General features: G+C 48.3%; 1 protein-coding gene across 4 annotated transcripts in view; it reads left to right on the forward strand.

Annotated features, from left to right (window-relative positions):
- The window catches only part of DOCK11 (dedicator of cytokinesis 11), a 106,641-nt gene that overhangs the window by 37,429 nt on the left and 41,244 nt on the right, over positions 1-27,968 (forward strand). For 3 of the 4 annotated variants that reach the window (XM_087727759.1, XM_087727758.1, XM_087727756.1), the window contains exons 21-39: positions 1,881-2,002; positions 3,403-3,486; positions 5,236-5,325; positions 5,476-5,594; positions 7,467-7,536; positions 7,630-7,755; positions 7,962-8,033; positions 8,122-8,268; positions 8,506-8,589; positions 9,105-9,216; positions 12,580-12,758; positions 18,932-19,048; positions 20,674-20,749; positions 21,058-21,170; positions 22,741-22,861; positions 22,948-23,014; positions 23,954-24,001; positions 25,116-25,258; positions 26,025-26,140. In XM_087727759.1, coding sequence (XP_087583885.1) covers positions 1,881-2,002; positions 3,403-3,486; positions 5,236-5,325; positions 5,476-5,594; positions 7,467-7,536; positions 7,630-7,755; positions 7,962-8,033; positions 8,122-8,268; positions 8,506-8,589; positions 9,105-9,216; positions 12,580-12,758; positions 18,932-19,048; positions 20,674-20,749; positions 21,058-21,170; positions 22,741-22,861; positions 22,948-23,014; positions 23,954-24,001; positions 25,116-25,258; positions 26,025-26,140 — 2,006 coding nt within the window. The remainder of the gene's footprint in view (positions 1-1,880; positions 2,003-3,402; positions 3,487-5,235; positions 5,326-5,475; positions 5,595-7,466; positions 7,537-7,629; positions 7,756-7,961; positions 8,034-8,121; positions 8,269-8,505; positions 8,590-9,104; positions 9,217-12,579; positions 12,759-18,931; positions 19,049-20,673; positions 20,750-21,057; positions 21,171-22,740; positions 22,862-22,947; positions 23,015-23,953; positions 24,002-25,115; positions 25,259-26,024; positions 26,141-27,968) is intronic. The other variant, XM_087727757.1, reaches the window with a different exon arrangement.

The following is a 27,968-nucleotide window of genomic DNA, read 5'->3' on the forward strand; positions in this document are numbered from 1 at the left end:
AATTTCATTTTATTTATATGCCGCCCTATTCCCTGCGGGACTCAGGGCGGCGCACAAACCCAAGGAGGGAAAGGGAAACACAAAAACTACAAATACAAGGCATTTAAAAATAGCCAACAGCCGCACAGATCGAGAGGGGAAGGGAACTCATGAACCCCAGGCCTGCCGACACAGCCAGGTTTTGACGGCTTTTCGGAAGGCCTGGAGAGAGGTGAGGGTCCGAATCCTTGCGGGGAGTTCGTTCCAGAGGGCCGGAGCTGCCACAGAGAAGGCCCTCCCCCGGGTAGTAGCCAGGTGGCATTGGCTGGTAGATGGCACCTGGAGGAGGCCAACCCTGTGAGATCTAATGGGTCTTTGGGAGGTAATTGGCAGCAGGCGGTCTCTCAAGTACCCAGGTCCAATACCATGAAGGGCTTTATAAGTTACGACTAGCACTTTGAAGCGTATCCGGAGACCAATCGGTAACCAGTGCAGCTCGCGGAGGATAGGTGTAACGTGGGTGTACCGAGGTGCACCCACAATCGCTCGCGCGGCCGCGTTCTGGACTAGCTGAAGTCGCCGAATGCTCTTCAAGGGCAGCCCCATGTAGAGCACATTGCAGTAGTCCAGCCTTGAGGTCACGAGGGCACGAGTGACTGTTGTGAGTGCCTCCCGGCTCAGGTAGGGACGCAATTGGTGCACCAGGCGAACCTGGGCGAATGCCCCCCTGGTCACAGCCGACAAATGATGTTCTAAGGTCAGCTGTGGGTCCAAGAGGACTCCCAAATTGCGAACCCTGTCTGAGGGGCATAAAATTTCACCCCCCAGCCTGAGTGATGGAGTGCTAGCCAAATTTTTGGGTTCTGGGCTTGCCCAACTGCCTGGGTTTCTAAATGAACCATCATTTGGGGCAGGGGTCCCCAACCTTTCGGACCTCAGGGACCACTAAATTCATAATTTTAAATCCCGCGGACCACTAATATGATCTGCCTAATGACCGGCTGGGTGGGCGTGGCTGGGTGGTCATGTGACTGGGTGGGCGTGGCCAACTCGATGTCACTCACGTCAAGGGGCGCCTCGCCAGTCTCTACTTGCCCCTCCCGAGCTGCCGACCCAGGCTCCTTAGGGCTCCAAGAGGAAGCAGTTGCTGGAGCTAAGCAGCCACCAGGAGAAAGAGTTGGCAAAACAGCTCAGCTCAAATTGGATCTGACCAAGAAGGAGGCTCAGCAGAAGCACCTCACTGAGGACTAGGAGCATGGGCTTTCCAAGCAGAGGGAAGACCTGCGGGAGTGCCAGGTCAGGTACCGGTGCCTGGAGGCTCAGCGGGCTGAGATGGTCAGCCACTTCCAGGCTGTGATGCAGTCCCACTGGAACGAGGCCCTCTGGCTCTTCGCCACCAGTGGTGCTTCCCTCCAGCCTTCGCCCAAAGCCCCCCATAAGGAGGCCGAAGCAGACCCCCAGTTGGAATTTCTGCCCCCCTCTGCTCCCCATAAAAAGACCCCGAAGGGGGAGACTCTCTGCAGCAACACAAATGTTCCTTGCACGTATCTGGCTCAGGGGACGTAGTTTGAGGACCCCTGATTTAGCTCAATATAAACAATGCAAATAATTCTTCTGCGGACCACCAGAATTTTCTCATGGACCACTGATTCGTGACCGCCGAATTAGGGCGCACCTGTGAATTATCCTCTGGGGTTCGTATTTAAGATTGCAGGGTCCAATTTGGGTCAGTCAGCGGGACTAGAGGTGTGGTCTTCTGAGCTTACGGATTTGTGCTGGAGTTCATGACTTAAGATCCTTGCAGACCCAGCTGGGCAACTGAGCTGCAGGTGCCACCTAAACCTTCTGCAGATCTTCAGACCAGCCTTGGCTGACCCACCGTGTCTCCTCTGTCCCCGTAGTGGGCTTTGCCTGGCTTCCTTTGTTGAAAGACGGACTGATCATCACCTCTGAGCAGCAGCTCCCGGTCTCGGCCAACCTGCCAGCCGGCTACCTGAGCGCCGGAGATACCGAGGCCCGAAAGGTAAGATGGGTTTGTCATAAGGAGGAGAACCCACATGTGGTTTGGGATACTACCGTATTTTCGGAGTATAAGACGCTCCGAAGAATAAGACGCACATAAGCTTTGGGGGAGGAAAACAAGGGGGGAAAATCTGCCTCTGCTTCCCAGCAATTTGCCTCCTTGCAACGAACAGCAAACAGCACAGAGAATATACACTGTTGGGTAGCATTACATTTCAGACTATACTTGTACAGATGCTGTTAAAATTGATGTGGCTTTCTGGAAGTTATTCTCTGCTATTTAAAAGGCAAATTCATTGTGTGTCCAATCACACTTGGCCAATAAAGAATTTTATCTATGTATCTTATCTTTATCTATCTATCTATCTATCTATCTATCTATCTATCTATCTATCTATCTATCTATCTATCTATCTATCTATCTATCTATCTATCATCTCTGTCTCTTTCTCTCTCATTCTGTCATCTATCTATTTATCTATCTATCATCTCTGCCTCTTTCTCTCTCACTGTCATCTATCTATCTATCTATCTATCTATCTATCTATCATCTCTGCCTCTTTCTCTCTCACTGTCATCTATCTATCTATATTTATCTATCTATCATCTCTGTCTCTTTCTCTCTCACTCTCTCTGTCATCTATCTATCTATCTATCTATCTATCTATCTATCTATCTATCTATCTATCATCTCTGTCTCTTTCTCACTCTGTCTGTCATCTATTTATCTATCTATCTATTTATCTATCTATCTATCTATCTATCTATCTATCATCTCTGTCTCTTTCTCTCTCATGTCTGTCATCTATCTATTTATCTATCTATCATCTCTGTCTCTTTCTCTCTCACTCTCTTTGTCATCTATCTATCTATCTATTTATCTATCATCTCTGTCTCTTTCTCTCTCACTCTCTGTCATCTGTCTGTCTGTCTATCTATCTATCTATCATCTCTCTCTCACTCTGTCATTTATCTATATCTATCTATCTATTTATCTATCTATTTATCTATCTATCATCTCTGTCTCTTTCTCTCTCACTCTCTGTCATCTGTCTGTCTGTCTGTCTATCTATCTATCTATCTATCTATCTATCTATCTATCAATCATCGTCCGTCCGCCTGTCGGTCTTTCAGTCTGTCTGTCTGCCTACCTACCTACCTCTATCATCTATCTGTACCCATGCAGCCATGCCTTTGCCCCAGTTCTTGGGAAGTTGCATTTGTGTAAACAAGATGTGCTTTGCAAAACCCACCAAGATCTGACTTGGGCCCACTTCTGGGGTCAACTCAAATGACTCTTTTCATCACCGGTTGGGTCAAACTACCTGGTCAAGTAGCCCAGACTAGTTGAGGTAAAGCCCCAAGCTTCAAAAATGTCTCTTTCTTCTTTTGGATCTCCAGCCAAACAGTGACATCAAGTGGGTGGATGGAGCCAAGGCCCTCTTCAAGCTGAAGCTGCACCTGGAGTCCACCATATATACTCAGGTATGTTATGGGTCCCCTCTCCTACGGAGAACCGTCTGGTGGGACCAAGAAGGAGGGTCTTCTCTGTGGTGGCTCCTCATCATCTCCCAAGGAGATCAGACTGGCCCCCCTTTCACACTCTTTCCCAAGGCCCAGAAAGTCTAGTTTCTGCCAAAGGGCCTGGAGATCCCACAGTGGGATGGAGACCATTAAGTGGCTCATTTTACTGTTGCCCCCAAGTGGGGAGTGGAAGGTTATTGCTATTCTATTGTTCATGCATTGGGCTTTTATCTTTGTAAGTCACCTGGAATAAGTTGGCGGCTGTATACATTTTCTTATATAAATAAACACAGATGGAAAACAGGCCTTCACGGTTTTGCAACCCCATAGAAATAAGTCTCTCGCCAGACGAGGAAATAATTGGGAAAATTTAAGACTGTGCTAGAATGAGTGGATAGGTTAACTTTTAAAATTAAAGAAGACTCAGAATACCGCCGGATATGGAAGAGTTTTTATGGATGTCTAGAGAACATAAGGAATAGGAATTAGAGGAACCAAGACTATGAATGTCTGTGTTAAAATAGAGATGGTATGATAATCTACAAAACAGGCCAAGATATAAGAAAAGCCAGTTTAACCTATTTGGTTATACTATTACAATGATATAATTAATGCAAGTGTTGTCATATTATAGTTACTGTTATGGGTTCATGTGTTAATATTTACCATGTTTTTTTTTCTTATTCTGGTTTTTGTCTGTGTAACTGACATACCCTATATTCATACACTGTGTTCAAAAATGCATAGATAGATAGATAGATAGATAGATAGATAGATAGATAGATAGATAGATAGATGATAGATAGATAGATAGATAGATAGATAGATAGATAGATAGATAGATATAGATAGATAGAAGAGATAGATAGGTAGGTAGGTAGGTAGGTAGGTAGGTAGGTAGGTAGGTAGGTAGGTAGATAGATAGATAGATAGATAGATAGATAGATAGATAGATAGATAGATAGATAGATAGATAGATAGATAGATAGATATGGATATTTAAAGTCACAACCCCTGGTATGCCCCAATTATTTGAATCCCAGTAAGGGTATGGCTAGCTGATGAGAGCTAAATAGCTTGAAATAGATCTATACTAGTCTCCCTTTATTTATTTATCAGCACAAATAAAACATAGATATAGATACAGATACACACACACACACACACACACACACACATATACACACATACATACATATATATATATACATACATACATACACACACACACACACACACACACATGTTGCATTTGTGCTGATAAATAAATAAAGGGCACAAATGTAACAAGGCAACATTAAAAAATGGCTTTCTGCCTTGATGGCTCCTAGGGTGAGGCGATAGACAGAAAAGGGAAACAGTATGCTCCCACACATATTTGGGCATACCAGGGGTTGTGACACCATACGTACAGACAGACAGACAGACACAAACACACACACACACACAGACATCTTTAAAACAGGGCAGTCATGACTCTCCCCATCACCTCAACCTGGGTCCATACAAAAACGAAACATACACACCCCACTGGTTTTTGGTTGCCTACGAATGAGACAGGTGAAAAGAGATCCCTGTTGTCCAGGCCTTGAGGAGAAGACGTCCCAAGCTCAGGATCTCTTAGATTTCAATAAGCTGAGGCAAGGCCCGAGTGGAAAAAAGCTCCTTCTGTTCTTAAGGACTGTTGGCTTTTCTCGTTCTGTCGTTCAGGATCGTCATTTGCATAAGTTCTTCCAGTACTGCCAGACGATTCAGGGAGGTGCCAAGGGAGCCCCAGGAGAACTTGTGAAATATCTGAAGGTGAGCTGTGTCTGGACAAGGGGTGGGGGTGGGGATATCTTTTGGGGAGAGGGCCAATGCGATGGGAACAAGGGCCAAGCCAAGGCTCAAAGATCACCAGATCTTCTTCTTTGTACCTTCTTGAAGTCTAACCGCCTATCTTGGTTTCAGTGTTTGCACGCCATGGAGATCCAAGTCATGATACAGTTTCTGCCGGTGATTCTTACGCAGCTCTTCCGAGTCCTCACCAGGCACCCAGAAGAAGAAGAGGTGGCCGTCAACAGTACTATGTGAGTTTGGGCCACAGACAACAAGCGACCTGTTTCAGGTTGCCATCCTCTCTGCCTTGGGGGTATTTTCAGTACACTAGCGATCTAATGCAGTGGCATAACCAGGATATAATGCAGTGGCATAACCAGGTCAGTTACAGAAACTAACACAACCGGTGAGCTAAGAGTAATAGAATAAAAAGAGTTGGAAGGCCATTGATAAAACAAGTCCCATATCTTATAAAATTTTGGAAATGAAAAATGATATACTTATGCCTTAATTGGAAAAAGTAAATGATGATATAATTATGCTGTGAAATAATTCAACAATGATATAAGGAAGTACTAATATAAGGTCTGGTGATATAATGTATAAGGTTAAGAATTTATTATAATGATATTTCGCTGCTGATAAGGCAATTCTAGTAGGGGAACAAATGAAAACTGTATATATAGGCAGCGATGCCTTGTTGAACAATGAAGGAATAAGATCTCTGTTTGAAGGTATGAAATGCAAGGTTAACAATGAATAGAAGTATATTCTCTGGGGGAAAACAACGCTAATGTTAACTGAATATATATGGTAGAAGGAAAATGAGACCTTTAGTTACATTAGAGGAAATATCTGAGATGGTAAACATTATGTAGATGTTAATGATGTAGATGTAGATGTAGATGTTAAAACAACCGTAATCAAACGACATGCTGCATGTGATGATGGTTTTTTTCTTTTTTTTTTTTTTCCCCCCCCCCTTCCTTTTTGGACCTTTTTTGTCCTTTTTGGCCTTCCCCCCTCCCCCCACCCTTTTTTTTTCTTTTCCCCTTTTCTTCTTGAACCTTTTTTTTTTGTCCTTTTTGGCCTCCCCCCCTTTCCCCACCCTTTTTTTTTCTTCCTCTCTTCCTTGTTTTATTTTGTTGTTTTTTGTTTTTTAAACCCTAGCTTATTGTGGTGCTTATTAAATATACAATAGAGAGATACGGGATGTATAAATTTAGTAGGGATGCACCTGTGATTAAACGACATATTGTATGTGAAGATGGGTTTTCCCTCCCGCCCCCATATTTTTTTTTTCTCTCCATCCTCTCCCCTTCCCATTGTTGTTTATGTAATAAAAAATAAAAATAATTTATAAAAAAAAAAAAAAAAGAGTTGGAAGGGACCTTGGAGGTCTTCTAGTCCAACCATCTACTCAAGCAGAAGGGCTTTTCAGATCTAAATTTATTGTGGAGCTTTATGGAAGGGTGGGGGGAATCCAAATAGCATTAGTCCTCAATTTACATCCAGAACTGGGACCAGCACTTCCGTCACTAAGTGAGGCAGTAGTTAATAAGTTCTTGTTCTTGCCTGATTTTACAGCCTTTTATTTTGCCATTAAGCCAATCCAGCTTCCCTCACTGATTTTGCTTGCTGGACCCCCAAAGTTGCCATCATCACGTGACCCAGGGATGCTTCTGCAAACGTCATCAATTCGTGCTGGTTGCCAAGCGCCCGGTCGCGATCACATGACCACAGGTCCTAAGAGGGAGGGGCATAAGCCACTTTTTTTCAGCACAGTCGTAACTGTGTGATTCCATCATGGGCCAGTGCCTCCAATCTGTTTCAGCTTCTATTGGCTCACCTTGTTACTAAGCCTTATTCGTTGGCTGACCTTGTTACCATGTCTCTGACAGTTCATGAATATTTTGACAACCAGGCCAAGTGGCTACTCTTGAGGGAAGCAACTCAGGATGGGCAGGAGGAAATGGATGACTTTCCCAACCCAGCATCCTTCCACGCCCACCAAGCCAGACGGCCCCCTGATAGGGAAGCGAGTTGCTGTCATGCAGATGGGATTACTCTTCCGTGTCACAACGAGATGGGTTGTCCACCTTCTTTTCCACCCCTTCCTGCAGGGTTCTTCTCTACATTGTGTCTAGATGCCATGAGGAGAATCTTGACCACTATTTGCGAACATTCATCAAGGTGAGCTGGAGAAAGGACTCCATTCTAGGTCATAGGCTCTGGGTCCAGGGAGTCCACCATCAATAACATTGAATGTCTCTTCTCCCCCTCCAGTTCTGCTTTCAGCCTGAGAAGCCCAGCGGGCCCCAGGCGAAGATGACGCACGAAATCTTGGCGGGAGCCATATCAACAATCCTCAAGCAGTCCGCAGATTTCTTGGCCATCAATAAGATGCTGAAGGTGAGACCAAACATGGAAAGTCAAGTCCTTCAAGGCCACCTCTCCTTGCAGAGTTTGAAGCCCGTCGAGCCAAAGGTGTTGAGAGAGGCTCCACGCTGCTCGTTGGGTGGCCTTCTCCACACCGTGGTTTCTTCCGTAAGGTGGGAACAGGTGGGAGATAAGTCCTGGCTGGGATACATCTCTCTACTCTTCCCTCTTGCTTCCAGTATTCATGGTTTTTCTTTGAAATTCTGGTGAAGTCCATGGCTCTTTATCTTCTGGATGAGAACAAGATTAAGGTAAGGGTGGAAGCTTTTACAGACAAGCCACGTGGGTCTGGTGGGAATTCAAGGAGCTCGAGCTGGACTTCACACCTCATCCTTTCAGCTTCCAAGGCCACAGAGGTTCCCGGAGTCCTACGGTCATGCACTCCATTCTTTGCTGCTCTCCATAATTCCACATGTGAACATTCGCTACAGTGAAATCCCAGAGGAGTCAAGAAATGTCAACTTCTCCTTGGCCAACTTGTTGAAGGTTGGTGTAGACGTTGGCCTCTTCCTCTCCTCCCTTCCCCATCTTTAGTTTATGAGGGGTGGGAGCAAACAAGGCCAAGTGTTTAATCCTGTTGGACTGAACTGCTTCTAGGATTGAAACTCTGTTGACGGGAGCCCCCAAATACCTAAAGGTTACCCCATAAATAGCATTTATGCACCCCGGAAATGCACCCAGTCAATGCGATGCAGGAGGCTCACCTTTTATCCTCTTCCCCAGCGATGTTTGACCTTCATGGACCGAGGATTTATCTTCAACCTCATCAACGACTACGTTTCTGGGTTCAGTACCAAAGACCCCAAGGTAAAATATGAAGCTTCCCGGGGGATAGAAAGCAGAAGTGGTCTCTTACAAGTTCCATTGTCAGGGTTCCAAATAGCATCCAAAATCAAATCAGAGTCCGAGGCAAAGGATTGCTCAGAGTTCCAATTGATGAAGAGAGCCATGTTGGCACATCTGGGAAAACCCGAATCTGAAGGCTTCCCATTTTTTCCCACCCAGTTGAAAGTTCAAGATCTTATCCTGCCCCCCACACACACCCACAAGTCCATCCCATGGTCCAATCTCCCACTGCCATGCTGGCAGCTTCCACCCATCCAGTTCTGGTCAGGCGCAGAGGTGCAGAGTCAAAGGATGATGACCTTGGCTTTCTAGAAAGAATGTTGTTATGGCTACCTATCGTCTAACTCCGTACAATCCCATTTTCCCACCATAGAAAATGCATAGCGGAAGAATAGAAAGTGTGACAGGCCAAAAGACCCAAAAGAAAAGAGGGCTGCGGACCTGACATTATTTTATCTCTCCTTCTCCACACCCAGCTCTTGGTGGAATACAAGTTTGAATTTCTACAGACCATCTGTAACCACGAGCACTACATCCCGCTGAATCTGCCGATGAATTTTGCCAAGCCAAAGTTTCAGCGAACACAAGGTCTGTTTTCAGTGTCTACATGATTCATGGGCTATTCCTAACAAATCGATCATTTCTCCACCTGTTTCTGGGGCCAAAGCCTGAAGCAGCGAATCAATCGATCACCCTTTTTTAAAACTTCCTGAGAAATTCAGCAAAGCCCGCAAATAGAATTTGCAGGATTAAAGTAACAGCAGATCCTTTTTTTAAAAAATCATTAGGAGTTTGGCTTCACTTAAAGCAGAAAAGTGGGCACCTCTGTGCTGTGAAATTGGTTAAACTGGAAGATGAGACCTCTTGGTTTTCATCTTTTCTGTTTTTTAATGGTTGAAACAGAGCAAGGAGATAAAATACTCCTCAAATAGTCTTTGTATGTCTATTGTGTACAGCAGAAGTGGGTTCCTACCAGGTCGGCCCAATTCAGCCGAACCAGTAATGGTATGGCAGACTGGGTCGCTGGAACCGGCAGCGAGCCAGGCCTGCCACATCCCCGAACTGGTTCCCCAGTTGGCTCCCGTTGGCGCCGCCATCTTGTTTTTAAGTTCTGTGCATGCGCAGAGCAATTTTAATTGAACTGCGCATATTTATTTATTTATTAGACTTATATACCGCTTCATAGAGCTTTCAGCCCTCTCTAAGCGGTTTACAATTTTTTTTAGCAAGTTGAGTCAGCAACTTGCCCCCCACAGTCCGGGTCCTCATTTCACCCACCTCGGAAGGATGGAAGGCTGAGTCGACCTTGAGCCTGGTGAGATTTGAACCGCTGAGCTGCAGATCACAGTCAGCTAAAGTGGCCTGCAGTACTGCACCCTAACCACTGCGCCGCCTCGGCTCACCTCGGCACACAGCGCCCATCCAGCCCGCGCACAAGTGAACCGGTAGTAAAGCCAACCGGAACGCACCCCTAGTGTACAGACACGCATACCCACACAGTGGAGCACCTTCACTGCCACGGACAGAAGCCCAACATTTTGGCTGTGAAGATAGAATGAGAAAAATCAGTGAAAGGTTTATCAATGTGCCTCTCCTGGTGCCCATCCGTGGCTGCCGTGATTTGTGCCATCCTAATTTATTCCAGCCGATGTATTTACTGCATATTCTTTTCTCTGCAAAAGAACAGAGTTGGAAGGGATCTTAGAGGTCTTCTAGTCCAACCCCCTGCTCCAGCAGGAAAGCCTTAGACCAGACGTGTCAAACTCAATTTCATTGAGGGTCACATCAGGGGTGTGTTTTTGACCTGAAAAGGGGGGGAGTGTTTCTCGGTGTGTGTGTGTGTGGCCAGGGTGGGCATGGCCAGCTCAACATCACTTGTGTCGGGGGGGGGGGGTTGCCTGTGGAGGCCCAAGCCCTCTCCAAGCGAAAACAGGCTCCGAAGATCCGTTTTCGGCTGCAACAGCCTCCTGCAACTCTCTGCCAGTGAAAACGGAGCTCGGGAGGACAGCACTTAGCAATAGCAATAGCAATTAGACTTATATACCGCTTCATAGGGCTTTCAGCCCCCTCTAAGCGGTTTACAGAGTCAGCATATCACCCCCACAGTCTGGGTCCTCATTTCACCCACCTCGGAAGGATGGAAGGCTGAGTCAACCCTGAGCCGGTGAGATTAGAACCGCCGAACCGCTGAACTAGCAGTCAGCTGAAGTGGCCTGCAGTACTGCACTCTACCCACTGCGCCACCTCGGCTCTTGGTCCTCGTGAGCTCGTATTTTCACTGGCAGAGGCACCGCGGGCTGGTCCTTCGCTGTTTCCAGAGCACGGGCCAGAATATAAACACCCCGCAGGCCTCATTCATTCCCCCGAGCCTTGAGTTTGACACCCCTGGCCTAAACTGTTGCAAACAAATGGTTCTCCATCAGTTAGACTTTCGATGTCCTCTAAGCGGTTTACAGAGTCAGCATATCGCCCCCACAGTCTGGATCCTCGTTTCACCCACCTCGGAAGGATGGAAGGCTGAGTCAACCTTGAGGCGGTGAGATTTGAACCGCTGAACTGCTGAACTAGCAGTCAGCTAGTTGGCTAGATGGAGGGTAGCAATAAATTCAGCGAGATGCTTTGAGCCAGATCGAAGGCTCCTAAAATAGGCAAGGCTTTGGCCTCAGGATAGGTCCATCCAACCACTTCTCACAAAGGTTTCCCAACCTATTCATTATTCATCTATTCCACACTATTTTGGGCCTTTTATCTGATCTGCTTCTGAGCCCAGCAGAGATTAGCAATTTGTTTCCACCCGAAAGGGCGAAAAGGCTCGAGTTGGAACAGCCGAGGAAAACATCTGCAAAGCTTCTGCTTCTAAAAAAATGTCCACGGTGACACTGCGAGAGCTTGATTTGTTTATAATAGCTCCAGTTTGGCATTCCCCGAAGCAGAAATTTAGCCTCGGCAGTAAATTATAAAGTACTTGAACGGTGAATATAAATAATCCAGGGCTGTGGGCTCCAAGATTTCTTGTTTTATTCCAATATCTTCAGATTCCCTCCAACACTCTGCCTCCTCCTCCAAGCCTTTGTCCTTTCTCAATTCCTTTGACACCCCCCCCCCCAAATAAAACCCCATCCAAACTTAGCAGGACCAAAGAAATCAGCCAGTGGTGTTGGCCAGTCCTTCTGCGTCATCACCCTACCTGAACCGGGAGGCTCTCACAACAGTCACTCGTGCCCTTGTGACCTCTAGGCTGGAATACTGCAACGTGCTCTACATGGGGCTGCCCTTGAAGAGCATCCGGCGACTTCAGCTAGTCCAGAATGCGGCCGCGCGAGTGATTGTGGGCGCACCTCGGTACACCCACATAACACCTATCCTCCGCGAGCTGCGCTGGCTACCTGTCGATCTCCGGATGCGCTTCAAGGTGCTACTTACCACCCATAAAGCCCTTCATGGTAGTGGATCTGGATACTTGAGAGACCGCCTTCTGCCAATTACCTCCTCGCGACCCATTAGATCTCATAGATTAGGCCTCCTCCGAATTCCATCTGCCAGTCAGTGTCGACTGGCAACTACACGGAGGAGAGCCTTCTCGGTAGTAGCTCCGACCCTTTGGAACGATCTCCCCGTGGAGATTCGTACCCTCACCACCCTCCAGACCTTCCGCACAGCCCTTAAAACCTGGCTATCCCGTCAGGCCTGGGGTTAAAGAATGTAACTCACCCCCACCCGAATGGTATGAATGTTGTGTTTTATTTTTTTTACTTATGTATTGCTTTTTTTGTGTTATTGTTTGTATCCCCCTCCCCATTAGTTGTGAGCCGCCCTGAGTCCCCCCAGGGAAAAGGGCGGCCTATAAATAAATTTCAAATACAAATACAAATCTTCTCTTCGGTGAACTTCATCACTGGATGTCCTAGCGATACTACCACAAGATTCCTTTTCGACCTGTCCCCTCCGCAGATGTCAACCTTGAGTACAGTCTAAGCGATGAGTATTGCCGCCACCACTTCCTGGTGGGGGTGCTCCTACGGGAGACGTCCGACGCCCTGAAGGACAACTCTGACGTCCGATACTTGGCCATCAGCATCTTGAAGAGCCTTCTCATCAAGCACGCCTTTGATAACCGATACTTGCACAAGGTAGGAGGAACTGAGCCAACGTTTGACATGGTTCCGTAGATTGCATTCAGGCAACCATGACTGGCTTGCGTTTGCTTGTTGGAGAGTTCCCATCCCACGCTAAGCCCAAAACTAAACAAATGATGGTTTAGCTCAGCTGAATTCCCGTGGCTTGGTTCAAAACATGGCACGACAAAACCGCGCTCCACTAAAGCGCGCCCGATTAAAGCGCGTCGCTGACGTCATCAGCAGCGCGACAACAACGACTGCGGAGAAAAAAGGGTGCTTTAAAAAGCGCTTTTAAAGCAAGCCGATTCACGTTAAGGTAAGGGTTAGGGTTAGGTTAAGGGTTAGGGTTAGGTTTAGGGCTAGGTTAAGGGCTAGTGTTAGGTTTAGCGTTAGGTTAAGGGTTAGGTTTAGGGTTAGGTTTAGGGTTAGGTTAAGGGTTAGGGTTAGGGTTAGGTTAAGGGTTAGGGTTAGGGTTAGGGTTAGGTTAAGGGTTAGGATTAGGTTTAGCATTAGGTTAAAGGTTAGGGTTAGGTTTAGGTTTAGGGTTAGGTTAAGGGTTAGGGTTAGGTTTAGGGTTAGGTTAAGCGTTAGGGTTAGGTTTAGGGTTAGGTTAAGGGTTAGCATTAGTTTTGTGTATTTGTTCGAGGGATCACGCAAGAGCCATGGATTCAGAAATAGGCGTTTATTAAAGATATTAGCGATTCAAAGAACAGAACGAACGCCAAAGGTATTTATAGGAAATGTAACAATACAAAAACCAATCAGGGGCCGGGTACTGCACAGCAACTGCTGGTGCAGTACCTCGGCCAATCAGGACAGATTAGGTATGTCATGGAGGCTAGCAACAGCCTCCAATGACTCCTGACCAAACAGGGCCCAGCAAAGTGGTTGCTGGCCCTTTCTCATGTATCCAAATACACAACACCCCTTCCCCCCAGATCTGTTGATGGGGGGGGGGTGGACCCACAAATCATAACTAGCAACTTTGAAATTTCAAGAACATTGTAAAATTTCCATTACATTTTCCCCAGGTTAAGTGCCCATTTTTTATTAATTCATTCAAGCAGTTTCCCCATTTTTATTAATTAATATCACACATCAGTTCCTTGAATGTACAACTACATGTGTGTGTGTGTGGTTCACTTAATACATGTGTGTGTGTGATTCACTTAAGAAGCAATTCTGCTCTGACATTAGAAGAAACCGCAATTATTCACATTTCTATTCACATTTCTATTTCTCCTTCCCTCCATTTAATTTATTCGCATTTGCATTTCTCCTTCCCTCCAGTAATTTATTCACATAGGAGCATCCTGGGATTTAATTTATACACATTTCTATTTCTCCTTCCCTCCAGTCAATTTAGTAACTTCTTATTTATTCTTCCTCCAGCTAAGTACACTTCTTTTTTCAGCTCAATTTTTTCAAGTTTCTCAAATTCACATTTCTCCCTTACCCTCCAGTTGCTTTTCTCACATCTTATTTTATTCTTCCTCCAGCTAATTTATTTGCATTACGTTTCTCCTTCCCTCCAGTTAAGTACACTTAAGTCTTTATTAGCTCAATTTACATTTCCCTTTTCTCAATTCAGATTTCATTCCTCCCCTTTCCCTCCAGCTAAGTACACCCTTTGTTAGCTCCATTTTAAGTTCCTCATTTCTTCGTTTCCCCCAAGTTGCTTTACACACATTTTATTTATTTAAATTTCCCCCAATTTTACTGCGCATGCCCAACAGAGTTTTTTAACAGTCCTGGCTTGCAAAACGGCCCTGGAGGCGGCTCCCGGCTTGCTGAGAGCTTTCACGGAGGTGTGGATTGGCCAGGCAGCATGGAGATCGGTGAGGCAGGCAGGAGGGATTTCAGGCCCCTGAAGGCAGCTAAGACAGCTGAGGCAAGACAGCGCGGAGGTCTAGGAGGAGCGCTGAGAGAGGCTCCATGGCTTCCCGCTGGGAAGCAGGCTCGCGGGGAGGCAGGGAGGGGCGGCTTTCCCTCAACTCAGAGAACGGAGCTAGCAGGGAATGACAGCTTCCCTCCCAGCATCGGGAGGCTTTGGCCGGAGGAGTGGCACAGCGGCAAGGCTCGGGGAGGCCGTGGAGGCAGGCGCGGAGGCATTTGGGGCCCTTCTGGGAGGGCGGAGAGGCCGTGGGAGGCCGTAGTGCATCGGGAGGCCGACGAGGCTGGCGCGGAGGCCGCGGAGACATCGGGGCCCTTCTGGGAGGGCGGAGAGGCCGTAGGAGGCCGTAGTGCATCGGGAGGCCGACGAGGCTGGCGCGGAGGCCGCGGAGACATCGGGGCCCTTCTGGGAGGGCGGAGAGGCCGTAGGAGGCCGTAGAGGCGACGGGAGGCCGTAGAGGCGACGGACGGCCGACGAGGCTGGCGAGGAGGCCGCGGAGACATCGGGCCCTTCTGGGACGAGCGGTGAGGCAGTGAGCGCCGGGTGAGCTCGTAGGAAGGCAGGCATCGCGGGGAGGCCGGCTGTAGGGGGAGGCAGAAGGCAGGCAGGCGTGGCCCGGCATTGACTCACCAGGCAGGCTTCTTTGGAAGGAATTGAGAGTCCAGGAGGCCTTGGGACGACTGGCAGGCATCTTGAATTTGGAGCCGGTCGAGGCGACTTCAGCTCGGCGCAGTTTGTAAGAGGCAGATAGGAAATCTGGAGAGAACGGAAGGCAGCAGCGGTTTCGGACAGGCTGGTCCGAGGTTGGCCTTCGCCGTCTCCAACTCGTCCTTGGGGTAGGCATGGCTCGTCCTCCAAGTTGGCGCACTGGCTCGTCCTTGAGTTGGCGTGGCTCGTCCCCCAAGTTGGCGTGGATGGAAGGCAAGGCAGCAGCGGTGTTCAGACCAGCAGGTTTTACCAGCCGAGTTAGCCTTCGCAGGATTGCTCGTCCTTGGGGTAGGCATGGCTCGTCCTCCAAGTTGGCGCACTGGCTCGTCCTTGAGTTGGCGTGGCTCGTCCCCCAAGTAGGCATGGAAGGTTTTCCGGTGGCTTCTGCTGTCGCTGAGTGCCGGCTGGCCTTCTGTTCTCTGTTGTACTTCCCTTGCTTTTCGCGCTGTTTTCCAGGCTCTGCGGAATCGCCAGATCCCACCCTCGTCGCCAGTTTTTGTGTATTTGTTCGAGGGATCACGCAAGAGCCATGGATTCAGAAATAGGCGTTTATTAAAGATATTAGCGATTCAAAGAACAGAACGAACGCCAAAGGTATTTATAGGAAATGTAACAATACAAAAACCAATCAGGGGCCGGGTACTGCACAGCAACTGCTGGTGCAGTACCTCGGCCAATCAGGACAGATTAGGTATGTCATGGAGGCTAGCAACAGCCTCCAATGACTCCTGACCAAACAGGGCCCAGCAAAGTGGTTGCTGGCCCTTTCTCATGTATCCAAATACACAACAATTAGGTTTAGCGTTACGTTAACGGTTAGGTTTAGGGTTAGGTTTAGGGTTAGGTTAACGGTTAGGTTTAGGGTTAGGTTAAGGGTTAGGTTTAGGGTTAGGTTTGGGGGGGTTAGGTTTAGGTTTACGCGTTAATTTTAGCTTTACCGCTCACAGCGTGCTTTTTTCATCGCGCTGTGATGACGTCAGGTACGCGGTTTCGTCGAGCGCGCTTTAGTCGACCGCGGTTTTGTGATGGAACCGGTTCAAAATGACGGGATGATTGTGTGACGTGTCCCTCAATCAATTGTCCAGCGGGTTAGAAGTCATAGGAGGTACATTGATTGATTTTTGCCCAACCAGGAATGCGTTAACCCATTAATGCCATGGATTTGCTGAATGTGGCCAATGAGGAGGGCAAAATAACCAAGGGGTTTCATGCTCTGGACCTTCTTCCCACCCAATAGTTGCTTAGGCAACCTCTGGCCTTCCTCTTGGTCAGCTGCAACATCCTCTTCGTTTGATCCTTCAGTGTATTTTGGGATCCCTTTTTCGTGACTACCAGAGTTGGAAGCCAGCCAAAACAAACTCCAGGCCAGGCCGGTTCCCTTGACGCACTGCTGGTATCCTGCACTTCTGCACGTATCCAACTCATCACCCATTGTGGAGTTGAATTTCTGGGAACTTCTCTCCTCCCCCTCCCTCATTTCCCCGCCCTCCCCAACTTCCCTGGGCCCATAAATTTCGAAGCCTGGTTTTCCTCTGCTTGGAGTTTGGAGGGTTTCGGGTGAAATTCCATTGGCTGAGAGTTGGGGAAGTGCCAAGCAGGACTGAAGCATTGAAAACCGTGGATCATTCTTCTCTCCTTTAAGGTCTGCCCATCTGTGGTGTGCCTCGTTTTCCTTTGTGTTGTTTTTGCGGTTCCACCACAACACAGGGTTCGACTAAAGGGCGCTCGACGAAACCGCGTAGCTGACGTCATCACAGCGTGACAACAGCGCGGAGAAAAAAGCACGCTGTAAACGCTAAACCTAAAATTAACCCCTAAACCTAAACCTAACCCCCCTAAACCTAATCCTAAACCTAACCCTAAACTTAACCCTTAACCTAACCCTAACCCTTAACCTAACCCTAACCCTAACCCTAACCCTTAACCTAACACTAAACCTAATCCTAACCCTTAACCTAACCCTAACCCTAACCCTAACCCTTAACCTAACACTAAACCTAATCCTAACCCTTAACCTAACCCTAACCCTAAATCTAACCCTAACCCTTAACCTAACCCTAAACCTAACCCCAACCCTAACCCTTAACCTAACCCTAAACCTAACCCTAAACCTAACCCTTACCTTAACTTGAATCGGCTTGCTTTCAAAGCGCTATTTAAAGCGCCCTTCTTTCTCCGCGCTCGCTGTTGTCGCCCTGTTGATGATGTCAGCGACGTGGTTTAATCGGGCGCGCTTTAGTCGAGCGCGGTTTTGTCGTGCCACGGTTTTTGCAGTTATTTGCTGTGCCAACCCAGGAGGGGTTTGACGCTTTAATTAAATAATCAATAGCAAAAGCACTTAGACTTATATACCTCTTTACAGTGCTTTACAGCCCTCTGTAAGCGGTTTACAGAGTCAGCTTGGTGCCCCCAATAATTTGGGCTTCCTCGTTTTACCCACCTCCGAAGAACGGAAGGCTGAGCCAGTCTTGAGCCTGGTGAGATTCGATCTGCCAAAGTGCAGGCAGCCGGCAGTCAGCAGAAGTGCCCTGCAGTACTACACTCTAACCACTGCACCACCACGGCTCTTAAGTAAAGAGTAAAGGAGGGTGAAGGTAAAGGTTCCTCTCGCCCATATGTGCTACTCGTTCCCGACTCTAGGTGGCAGTGCTCATCTCCGTTTCAAAGCCAAAGAGCCAGCGCTGTCCGAAGACGTCTCCGTGGTCATGTGGCCGGCAGGATTAAACACCAAAGGTGCACGGAGCACTGTTACCTCCCCACCAAAGGTGCTTCCTATTTTTCTACTTGCATTTTTATGTGCTTTCGAGCTGCTAGGTTGGCAGAAGCTGGGACAAGTCACGGGAGCTCACTCTGTTATGCGGCGCTAGGGATTCGAACCGCCAAACCGCCGACCTTTGTGAAAGCAGGTAAAAAATGCAAGTAGAAAAACAGGAACCACCTTTGGTGGGAAGGTAACAGCGCTCCGTGTGCCTTTGGCGTTGAGTCATGCCGGCCACATGACCATGGAGAACATTTGCAGACAGAGCTGGCTCTTCGGCTTAGACACGGAAATGAGCACCGCCCCCTAGAGTCGGGAACAACTAGCACATATGAGCAAGGGGAACCTTTACCTTAAGAAGAGCTGGGTGCAGATTTGCATGGAAGGAGGGAGATGAAGGGATGTGGCAGGAGCCGATCGGTCACCAGGACAAGAGGCTTAGTCTTCCGAGCTTTGAGCCCCATGCTGGAGCCCATCCTCAAGGAACTTCTCTCTAGCAGAATGTGTGCTTAGGGGGGGCTGTGTGTGTAGTATTTCTGTGGTGCCTGTTTGTGTGTAGCTTTTTAGTTGCTGATTGCGGTGTGGATGGATGGCTGTTGTAACCTTGTGCGGCCAAGCCCTCACCTCCTAAGAGCTGAGATGGTAAACAGGCTGGCGGTAAATCAGCACTTGTTTTAAGTCGTGTGTTGGTTTTTGTTGATGTGTTGATGTGTTTAAAATAAAAATTAAAGAAAAAAACTTCCTTTTCCTCTTATCATCTCCTATCTGGGGGGGGGGGAAGAGAGTTTCACTTCATTTCCCCCCCCTCCTCCTCCTCTCTTGCAGAACCATCAAGCCAAAATAGCCCAGCTGTATTTACCTCTTGTCGGAATCCTTTTGGAAAACATCCAGCGGTTAGCCGGGCCGGATAACCTGTATTTGTGCACGCCGATGTCCACCTCTGTGAGTAATTTTGAAGCAGGGGCTTGGATCATTCCAGATGTGGGACAGGCTCCCCAGCTCAGTACACACACACACACACAATCACACACACACACAAACACACACACACACCGCCTGCTGGGTGAGAAAACTTTAGAAAAAGGATGAACTTGGAAGGTGCCTGTGATGATACGTGGGGAAGAGCTTGGGAGACAGGGCCAAGGGAACGGTCAGATAAGAGAGGCCAGAGACCACCAATCTCAATACAATAAAGTCTGATTTATACAGATTATGGCAGGAACCAGATATCCCTGGGTAGTCTCTAGGAATAAAGTCTAGCTGATCTGATGAATTGGCAGAACCACCACAGTGTTTAACAGATCACAACCACTTTATATCTGCTGCCATTTTTAAAATGATTGTGCGGTACGCAGGTATAAAGAAGCAGCATGTATTTGTTTGTTTGTTTGTTTGTTTGTTTGTTTGTTTGTTTTATTTATATGCTGCCCTTTTCCCCCAAAGGGGACTCAGGGCGGCTCACAACTCAACTAAGGGAGGGGGATACAGACAAAAAAATTAAAACAACACGCAACAATACATAATTTAAAACACACAACAACCATACCATTCGAGGAGGGGGGCAGAAGCTTTTTAGCCCCAGGCCTGTCGGAATAGCCAGGTTTTAAGGGCTTTGCGGAAGGCCTGGAGGGTGGTGAGGGTTCGAATCTCCACGGGGAGTTCGTTTCAGAGGGTCGGAGCAGCCACAGAGAAGGCTCTCCTCCGAGTAGTCGCCAGTCGGCATTGGCCGGCGGATGGAATTCGGAGGAGGCCTAATCTGTGGGATCTTATCGGTCTAGAGGAGGTAATGTAAAACTTAACCTTGCCATAACCATAATAATATGTCTGTACAAACCAACAGGTTTTTCAGAAGGTGGTAGATTCCTTCTAAGAATGTACTTTTTATGTAATAATTCAAAAAGTACATTCACCATTGGCTCAAAACAACTTCTCGAGATGTCCAACAGTTTATGGATTCCATAGGCTATCATTTTCATCTTTCTATCTTTGTCTTTACCAAGATAGGTATGTTTCCCCCAAATGCCTCAAGATTATCCTCTAAAACAGGGGTTTTCATGGAATCCCAAAGCTCTCAAGAATTTGATGGGGTTCCACACCAGGCTAAGAATGAGAAAAAGTTATATATGAACTTTTATAGGCTGGACATAATAGGCTGGACAAGAGGCTCAGAAGGAACCGTCTCTCCCGCAGGCTGGAAAGATTCTGTCCGGGTGGCCTCCCAATAAAACAGAATTTGTTCATCAAGTTGTGATTCCTATCTGGTTTGCCCCATGAGGCCAATAAGACCAGAAAGGTCATCTAGTCTAGTCCAGGGGGCCTCCAAACTTGGCAACTTTTTAAGACTTGTATTGCTGGCTGGGGAATTCCGGGAGTTGAAGTCCACAAGTCTTAACAGTTATCAAGGTTTGAGATCTTTGGTTCTAGCCCAATGTTTCTCAAGCCAAGGAATTTCAAACTGGATGGATTTTAACACTCTCCATCTCCCCCGCAGGCCAAACACTGCGAGATTTTCAGCTTGTCTTCTAGTTGCTCCTGTCCCTTAACCCTTGTCTTCGCCTTCTCTGCAGGCCTCCCGCGATGAGTTCCTGTGCAGCTTCACCTCCCCTTCCAACAGGTCAAGCCTTGTTGTGGATAAAGACTCGGGTAAGGAATGCTGGGTTTAAACCCCATCGCCAATCCCTAACCTTGGCCCATGGGGGTTGGGGGGTGAAGAACAGAGTTGGAAGGGACCTTGGAGGTCTTCTAGTCTCGTGGAAGGGATTTGAGTCCGGAAGGAGACCTTGGTGGGATTCAGAGCTTGTGGGTCTCAAGGCTGACCCCACTGGCCAGCAAGGGGAGCCCCACAGACTGTCTGTCCTTCTTGGGGCAGCCACTTTTCCGGGTCAAGGGGGTGGCCAGGGATCACCGTCCTGGGGCAACTGGTCGCAAACCCTTGGCTCTTTTCCTTGCAGTTTATGGTGCCGGCTTCCAGAACGGGCTTTTTCTGAAGAGGGAAGACTCGCGGGGGTCCCTCGCGTCGGAAGGAACGGCCGGCTCCCCCGATCAGCCTTCCTCTGGGGAAAACGTAAAGTCGTTCTTTTGGATTTTCCAGAGGGGTTGGGGAACAGAGAGCCGGACTCTGGAAGCTCTTAGAGCAGGGGGTCTCCAACCTTGGCAACTTTAAGACTTGTGGACTTCAACTCCCAGAGTTCCTCAGCCAAGTCCACAGGTCTTAAAACTTGCCAAGGTTGGAGACCACTGCTCTAGAGCACTGATGGGGAACCTTTTCAGCACTGAGGGCTGAAACCAGAAGGTGCAGGCATGGGTGCGCGCCACAGCATCGTAAACTCAAAAACCAGCTGCTTGTTTGGGGGGCGTTTTCAGGGCGTTTTTCAGGCCATTCAAGCCAAAAATGGCCCGAATAATGCCCTGAAAACAGCCCCCAAAATAGCCTGAAAATGGCCTGCAAAACACACATGAAGACCAGCTAGCCAGCGCCCATGTGCAAACTGGAAACCAGAAGAGCAGCTGGCGAAGGCGGCCATGCCCACAGAGAGGTGTCTCTGCCATAGGTTTGCCATCATGGCCGTAGAGCAGGGTTTCTCAACCGTGGCGACTTTAAGTCCTGTGGACTTCAACTCCCAGAATCCCCCAGCCAGCACAGCTGTGCTGGCTGGGGGATTCTGGGAGTTGAAGTCCACAGGACTTAAAGTCGCCACGGTTGAGAAACCCTGCTCTAGAGAGTCCCGTCACTCGCTGTGAGGGCGTGTTTGCCCGAAAACTGGAAGCCAATGCCGGTTTTCCGCTCGGTCACACCACTACAGGACCTCTCTACATACATGGCCAGTTGATGAGCACCCGACATGTGATCATTTGATCCCAGGAAGGTGGGAAGCCATCAGAACTTCGGAACCGGGTCATAAGTTACCCTTGGGGCGCGGGGTGGTGGTGGTGTTGTCTGTCACAACTTTGAACAGTTGCTAAGCGATCAGTCGTAAGGACTACCTGTGCCAGTTTGGGGGAAGAGTTGGCTGTCCATATGTAAAGGTAGCTTAATAACAGTATTAGATACCTAATTTAAAGGGTAAAAGAGTAATAAGGGTAAAGATACCTCAATAAGGGTATTAGCTTATTTCCATTTCCATTTATTGAATTTATAGGCCGCCCAATCCCGGAAGACTCCGGGTGGCTTACAGAAATAAGAAATATTAAAAAGGATTAAAAACAAATAAGACACAGCAGATAAAAAGAAACACAACATGCACCCAGTCTAAGCGGGGCTGGACCTCAATCAAGAGCTCAACAGCCCCAGGCCTGCCAGAAAAGCCAGGTTTTGATAGCTTTTCGGAAGGCCATGAGAGTGGGTAGGGTCCGGATCTCTGGGGGTAGCTCATTCCATAGGGCCGGAGCAGCAACAGAGAAGGCCCTACTCCGAGGTGTCGCCAGCTGGGATTGTCCAGCTGATGGCACCTGGAGAAGGCCCATCCTGTGCGATCTTATCGGTCTTAGGGAGGTATGCGGCAGAAGACGGTCTCGTAGATATCCGGGTCCTAGGCCATGTAGGGCTTTAAAGGTGATAACCAGCACCTTGAATCGTGCTCGGAGATTCCTTCCTCCCCTTACTTTTCTCCCCTCCTTCATTTGGCTCCTTTCGGTCAACGCAGATGCGGAAAAGCTCCACGCGCAGCAGCCTCTCCCAGTTTGGGCGGCTGGACCAGTACGAGATCCGCAGCCTGCTCGTCTGCTACCTTTACATCGTCAAGATGCTGTCTGAAGGTCAGCCGTCTCCGATCCCGTTTCCTGGGCTGGGGCAGCTCGAGGGATGACGGGAGACGTCTTAAGCCATTCTCTGTTGATTGCAGATACCTTGTTGTCCTACTGGAACAAAATATCTCCCCAGGAGCTGATGAATGTCTTGGTTCTGCTAGAGTAAGTTTGCTTGAATTTCTTTAAGAGATTGAGGGGAGGAAGAAGGATCGTGTGTTGGAACTTCTAGGAAGAAGAAGTCTAGATGGCCACATTTAGTGGGCCACAGATGTCCACTAAGCATTCTCCAGTTTGTGGGGTGGCCACAGCTCAAGGAAAGAGGCAATATCAGACCAGTGTTTCTCAATCTTGGCCAAGATCGTTGTGTTGTGGCCCGCCGGCAGCCAGCAGAGCTGGAAGCAGAGTCGGACAGTGAGGAGGCTGGGGAGGAACATGGGACAGTCCTGGGGGCTGAGGAAAGCTCAGATGAGGGCTCTGCATCGGAGGCAGAGAGGGAGCTAGGCAGCAGTGAAGCAGAGGAACAGCTGGAGCCTGTTCCCAGCGTGCACATGTGCAGAACTGCCAGAAGACAAAAGAACAACTAAGGAAGCAGGGTCGACTTGGGAGTAAAGCCACACCTCAGAAGTGATTGACCCCTCCCAGAGTAAACAAAAGAGGAGCGAACAGGGAGGGGACTTTTGCAGGGAACAATTCATTCCTTCGGTCGTGTCAAGAGTGGAAAGTTCTGTTTGTGACTATAAGAGACTCTGTGCCAAGTGTTTTCCTTGCCCTGTATTTGGAAACAAGTTATCTGGCACGTCTCCGAGCGAGATAAGGTTCGCGTGGATAAATATTCCTCTGAAAGACTGTTTGCCGAGCCTTGCTGACTGTGAATGGAAGGAATAAAAGAGGTTTTCCCAGGACCGAGAGTCTGCTTCATGCTTGTTAAGGAAGCCTGGGTCAGCACAGGTTGGACCTCAACTCCCAGAACTTCCCAGCCAGTCACGGGGGAATTCTGGGAATTGAATCCACCCATCTTCAAGTTGCCAAGGTTGAGAAACCCTGATCTAGGATGTTTTAGTAATCTTGCTTGTTTGACTTTCTTTCTCTCTCGCGCCGCAGAGTCTGTCTGTTCCACTTCCGATATGTGGGGAAAAGGAACATTGCCAGGTACTGTGGGAAATGCGTGCGTGGGGGTTTGTGGTGGTGGGTTTTTTTTTCTTCATTTCATTTCAATTTATTTGTATGCCGCCCTTTTCCCTGAAAGGGACTCAGGGCGGCTCACAACTCAAAGGGAGGGGAAAAAGTTACAAAAACATAAAGACCATACACAGTTAAAAAGCACAACAATCATACCGTTCGAAGTGGGGCTGCAAGTCTTTAGCCCCAGGCCTGTCGGAACAGCCAGGTTTTAAGGGCTTTGCGGAAGGCCTGGAGGGTGGTGAGGGTACGAATCTCCACAGGGAGCTCGTTCCAGAGAGTCGGAGCAGCCACCGAGAAGGCTCTCCTCCGGGTAGTCGCCAGTCGACACTGGCCGGCGGATGGAATTCGGAGGAGGCCTAATCTGTGGGATCTAATCGGTCTAGTGGAGGTAATTGGCAGCAGGCGGTCTCTCAAGTACCCAGGTCCAATACCATGAAGGCTTTGTAGGTGACAACTAGCACCTTGAAGCCTACCCGGAGATCAACAGGCAGCCAGTGCAGCTTGCGGAGGATAGGTGAATCGAGGCGCATCCACGATCGCTCGCGCGGCTGCATTCTGGACAAGCTGAAGTCGCCGAATACTCTTCAAGGGCTGCCCCATGTAGAGCACGTTGCAGTACTCCAGTCTGGAGGTCACAAGGGCGCAAGTGACTGTTGTGAGAGGGTTGTTATTCAGTGGATATACCAGCTGGACCCAGGTGGCAGTCTTGGCCTATTTATTTATCAAATTTATTTGCTGCCCATCCCATGGTCCAAGTAAACCTGAATTGCTTTCCCCAAGAAAAAAACAAACATTCAACTATTCTAAAGATGAAAATGGATTAAAATTACAAAAAGTAACAAAAAAACCAACCCCGGGATTTAGAGGGGACAGGTGAGGCTGTTAGGTCCCAACCCCGTCCAACCACAGCTTCTCCTTCAGGGTCCCAGACCATCACCGAGCAGGGAGACTGGAGAGGCGGCCCTCCCACCAAATGGGTAGTTCTGCATTGAGGCATGGGGCAGTGGCCCCCCAGCGTTGTTTGGCGTGCATTTGGACCCACGCATTTGCAGGAATTGAGCTCCGGATCTCTCCTCTGCAGGGTCCAGGATGGGTGGCTCTCCAAACATGCGAGCATTGACCGGAAATCCCAAACGATGCCCGTCCTCCGTAGCCGGGCGAGCACCATGCAGGCTCGGCTTCAGCACCTGAGCAGCCTGGACAGCTCCTTCACCCTGAATCACAGTAAGTTGGCCATCAGAAGGCTGGGAGAGGGTGGCCCTCGGGGACCCCCCCCCCTGAGTTGTCTTCTGCCCTTGCAGACATCATTGAGTAGGGATGGTCTGGGGGTTTGAAGGCCCTGAATGAGCTCTCCTTGGCCGTTCCTTCCTTTGTCACTCAGAGGAGAGTGAGTGCTGTGGGCCGCCAGCGGCCAGCAGAGCTGGCAGCAGACTCAGACAGTGAGGAGGTTGGGGAGGAACCTGGGCCAGTCCTGGAGTCTGGGGAAGGCTCTGATGAGGGCAGAGAGGGGGCCAGAGTTGTATGCCAGTTATCCGCTGCCTTCGGAGTCAGACATCAGTGATGCAAAAGAACAACTGGAGCCTGTTCCCAGTCTACGCATGCGCAAAGTTGCCAGACGAAGGGAACAGCTAAAGAACAGGGGTTGACTTGGAAGTAAGGCCACAGGGGGACGATGAATGGCCCCTCCCAGAGGGAATAAAAGAGGAGCACCAGGGGAGTGGAGTTTGCAGGAGACCATTAGTTCGCTTAATTGGTTCGTGACTCTCCAAGACTCCTTGCCAGGTTTTGCAGATCTGGGCCTGGCAGCTCTCCAAGCCAGATAAGGTCTGTGACCGTAAATCCTCCCTTGAAAGACTTTGCTGGATGTGAATGAGCAGAATTCACAGTCAATTAATAAAAGGTTTTTTTGTCGGGACCAGGAGTTTGCTTCACGCTCTTGGGAAGCCTCGGTCAGAACAGTGAAAGGTCAATTTTGGCTTTCTAATCTCAGGTGCCGGCACATCGGAAGCAGACATTGTCCATCAGGCCTTGCTGGAAGGCAACCTGACCACAGAAGTGACCTTGACGGTGCTGGACACCATCGCCTTCTTCACCCAGTGCTTCAAGGTCCGTCTCAGCATCTCCCCTCCCCCCCCCTCTCTCTCTCGGTTGAAGATCCTCTTTGTAATAGTTGAGCTTGGATAGATCTGGACTCTCCGCTGGCCGAGCCTTCAGCTTTGAATTTTCCTTTTTTTTTATTATTATTATTATTATTATTATTATTATTATTATTATTATTATTGTACAATTGTATCACAGCGGCCAGTTGTTTCGCCGGATTTGGCATTGGTTACTAGTCGGGCCCCACCCAGGGGCCTAGGACGTCGTAACGTATTTTCGTAATATGCGTGCAGATCCAAGCAGTGCGGCTTTTTGCATTTGACTGATGGTGATTTTGTCAATTTTTAACTGTTTTAAATGTAATTCCAGTGCTTTTGGAATAGCACCCAGTGTGCCAATTACCACTGGAATTATCACTGCTGGTTTGTGCCATAGTCATTGAATTTCGATTTTTAAGTCCTGGTATCTTGCGATTTTTTCATGTTCCTTCTCGGCGACCCTGCTATCACCTGGTATTGCGATGTCTATGATTGTGACCTTATTTTTCTCAACCAGTGTGATGTCTGGTGTATTATGCGCCAGTATTTTGTCGGTTTGTATACGGAAATCCCACAAGATCTTGACCATCTGATTTTCGGTGACTTTTTCAGGCTGATGTTCCCACCAGTTTTTTGCTGTTTTGATATTATAATTTTTGCACAAATTCCAATGGATCATTTGTGCTACTGAATTGTGCCGCAATTTATAATCAGTCTGCGCGATTTTTTTACAGCAGCTGAGTATGTGATCAACAGTTTCATCAGCTTCTTTGCAAAGTCTGCATTTGGCATCATCAGAGGATTTTTCTATTTTGGCCTTGATGGCATTTGTGCGGATAGCTTGTTCTTGCGCAGCCAGGATTAGTGACTCTGTTTCTTTCTTTAATGTACCTGCTGTTAACCATAACCAAGTTTGTTCACTGTCCACTTTATCTTTTATTTTTTCCAGAAATTGGCCATGCAGTGCTTATTATTATTATTATTATTATTATTATTATTATTATTATTATTATTATTATTTATTTGTCTTGTATGCCGCCCACTCCCGAAGGACTCCGGGCGGCTCACAATAGACAAGGGAAAGGGGATAAATAGACAAAGACAAAAGACAAACAACACTTTAAAAACACAACATTCACAATTTCCATGGGGCTGGATGTTTCACAAGCCCCCCGGCCTGCTGGAGCAGCCAGGACTTGGTGGCTTTGCGGAAGGCCGGGAGGGTAGTAAGGGTCCGGATCTCCACGGGGAGATCATTCCAGAGGGCTGGAGCTGCAACAGAGAAGGCTCTCCCCCGGGGAGTCGCCAGCCGACATTGGCTGGCAGATGGAATCCGGAGGAGACCTAACCTGTGAGATCTGATCGGTCTGAGGGAGGTAATCGGCCTTTGATCCACCTTTGTCACCTTCACTTGAATTTGCCCTCCTATTCCTGAGGTCTTAGTCCTTGTTGAGTGACTGCCTCGTTTAACAACCATTTGCAGTTACTTTGGCGAGTAAAAAAATATATCCTTGCGCGCAATCCTTGCTTTTATAATGTTTCCTGGTCTGAGAGCTGAAGTCGGACCATAAGACCCGTCACAGTTTCACTGTGTGATTTAACGACCAAGTTTGCTGGTCCCAATTGTTCACTGAACGAGGACTACCTATCCCAGAGGTTCTTCAATAGCAATAGCACTTAGACTTATATACCACTTCATAGTGCTTTCACAGACCTCTCTAAGCGGTTTACAGAGTCAGCCTCTTGCCCCCAACCATCTGGGTCCTCATTTTACCCACCTCGGAAGTATGGAAGGC

Source organism: Thamnophis sirtalis, unplaced genomic scaffold (genome assembly GCF_051295495.1).
Source record: "Thamnophis sirtalis isolate CommonGarterSnake01/CBP01778 unplaced genomic scaffold, rThaSir2_p1.2 scaffold_13, whole genome shotgun sequence".
NCBI classification, from domain to species: domain Eukaryota; kingdom Metazoa; phylum Chordata; class Lepidosauria; order Squamata; family Natricidae; genus Thamnophis; species Thamnophis sirtalis.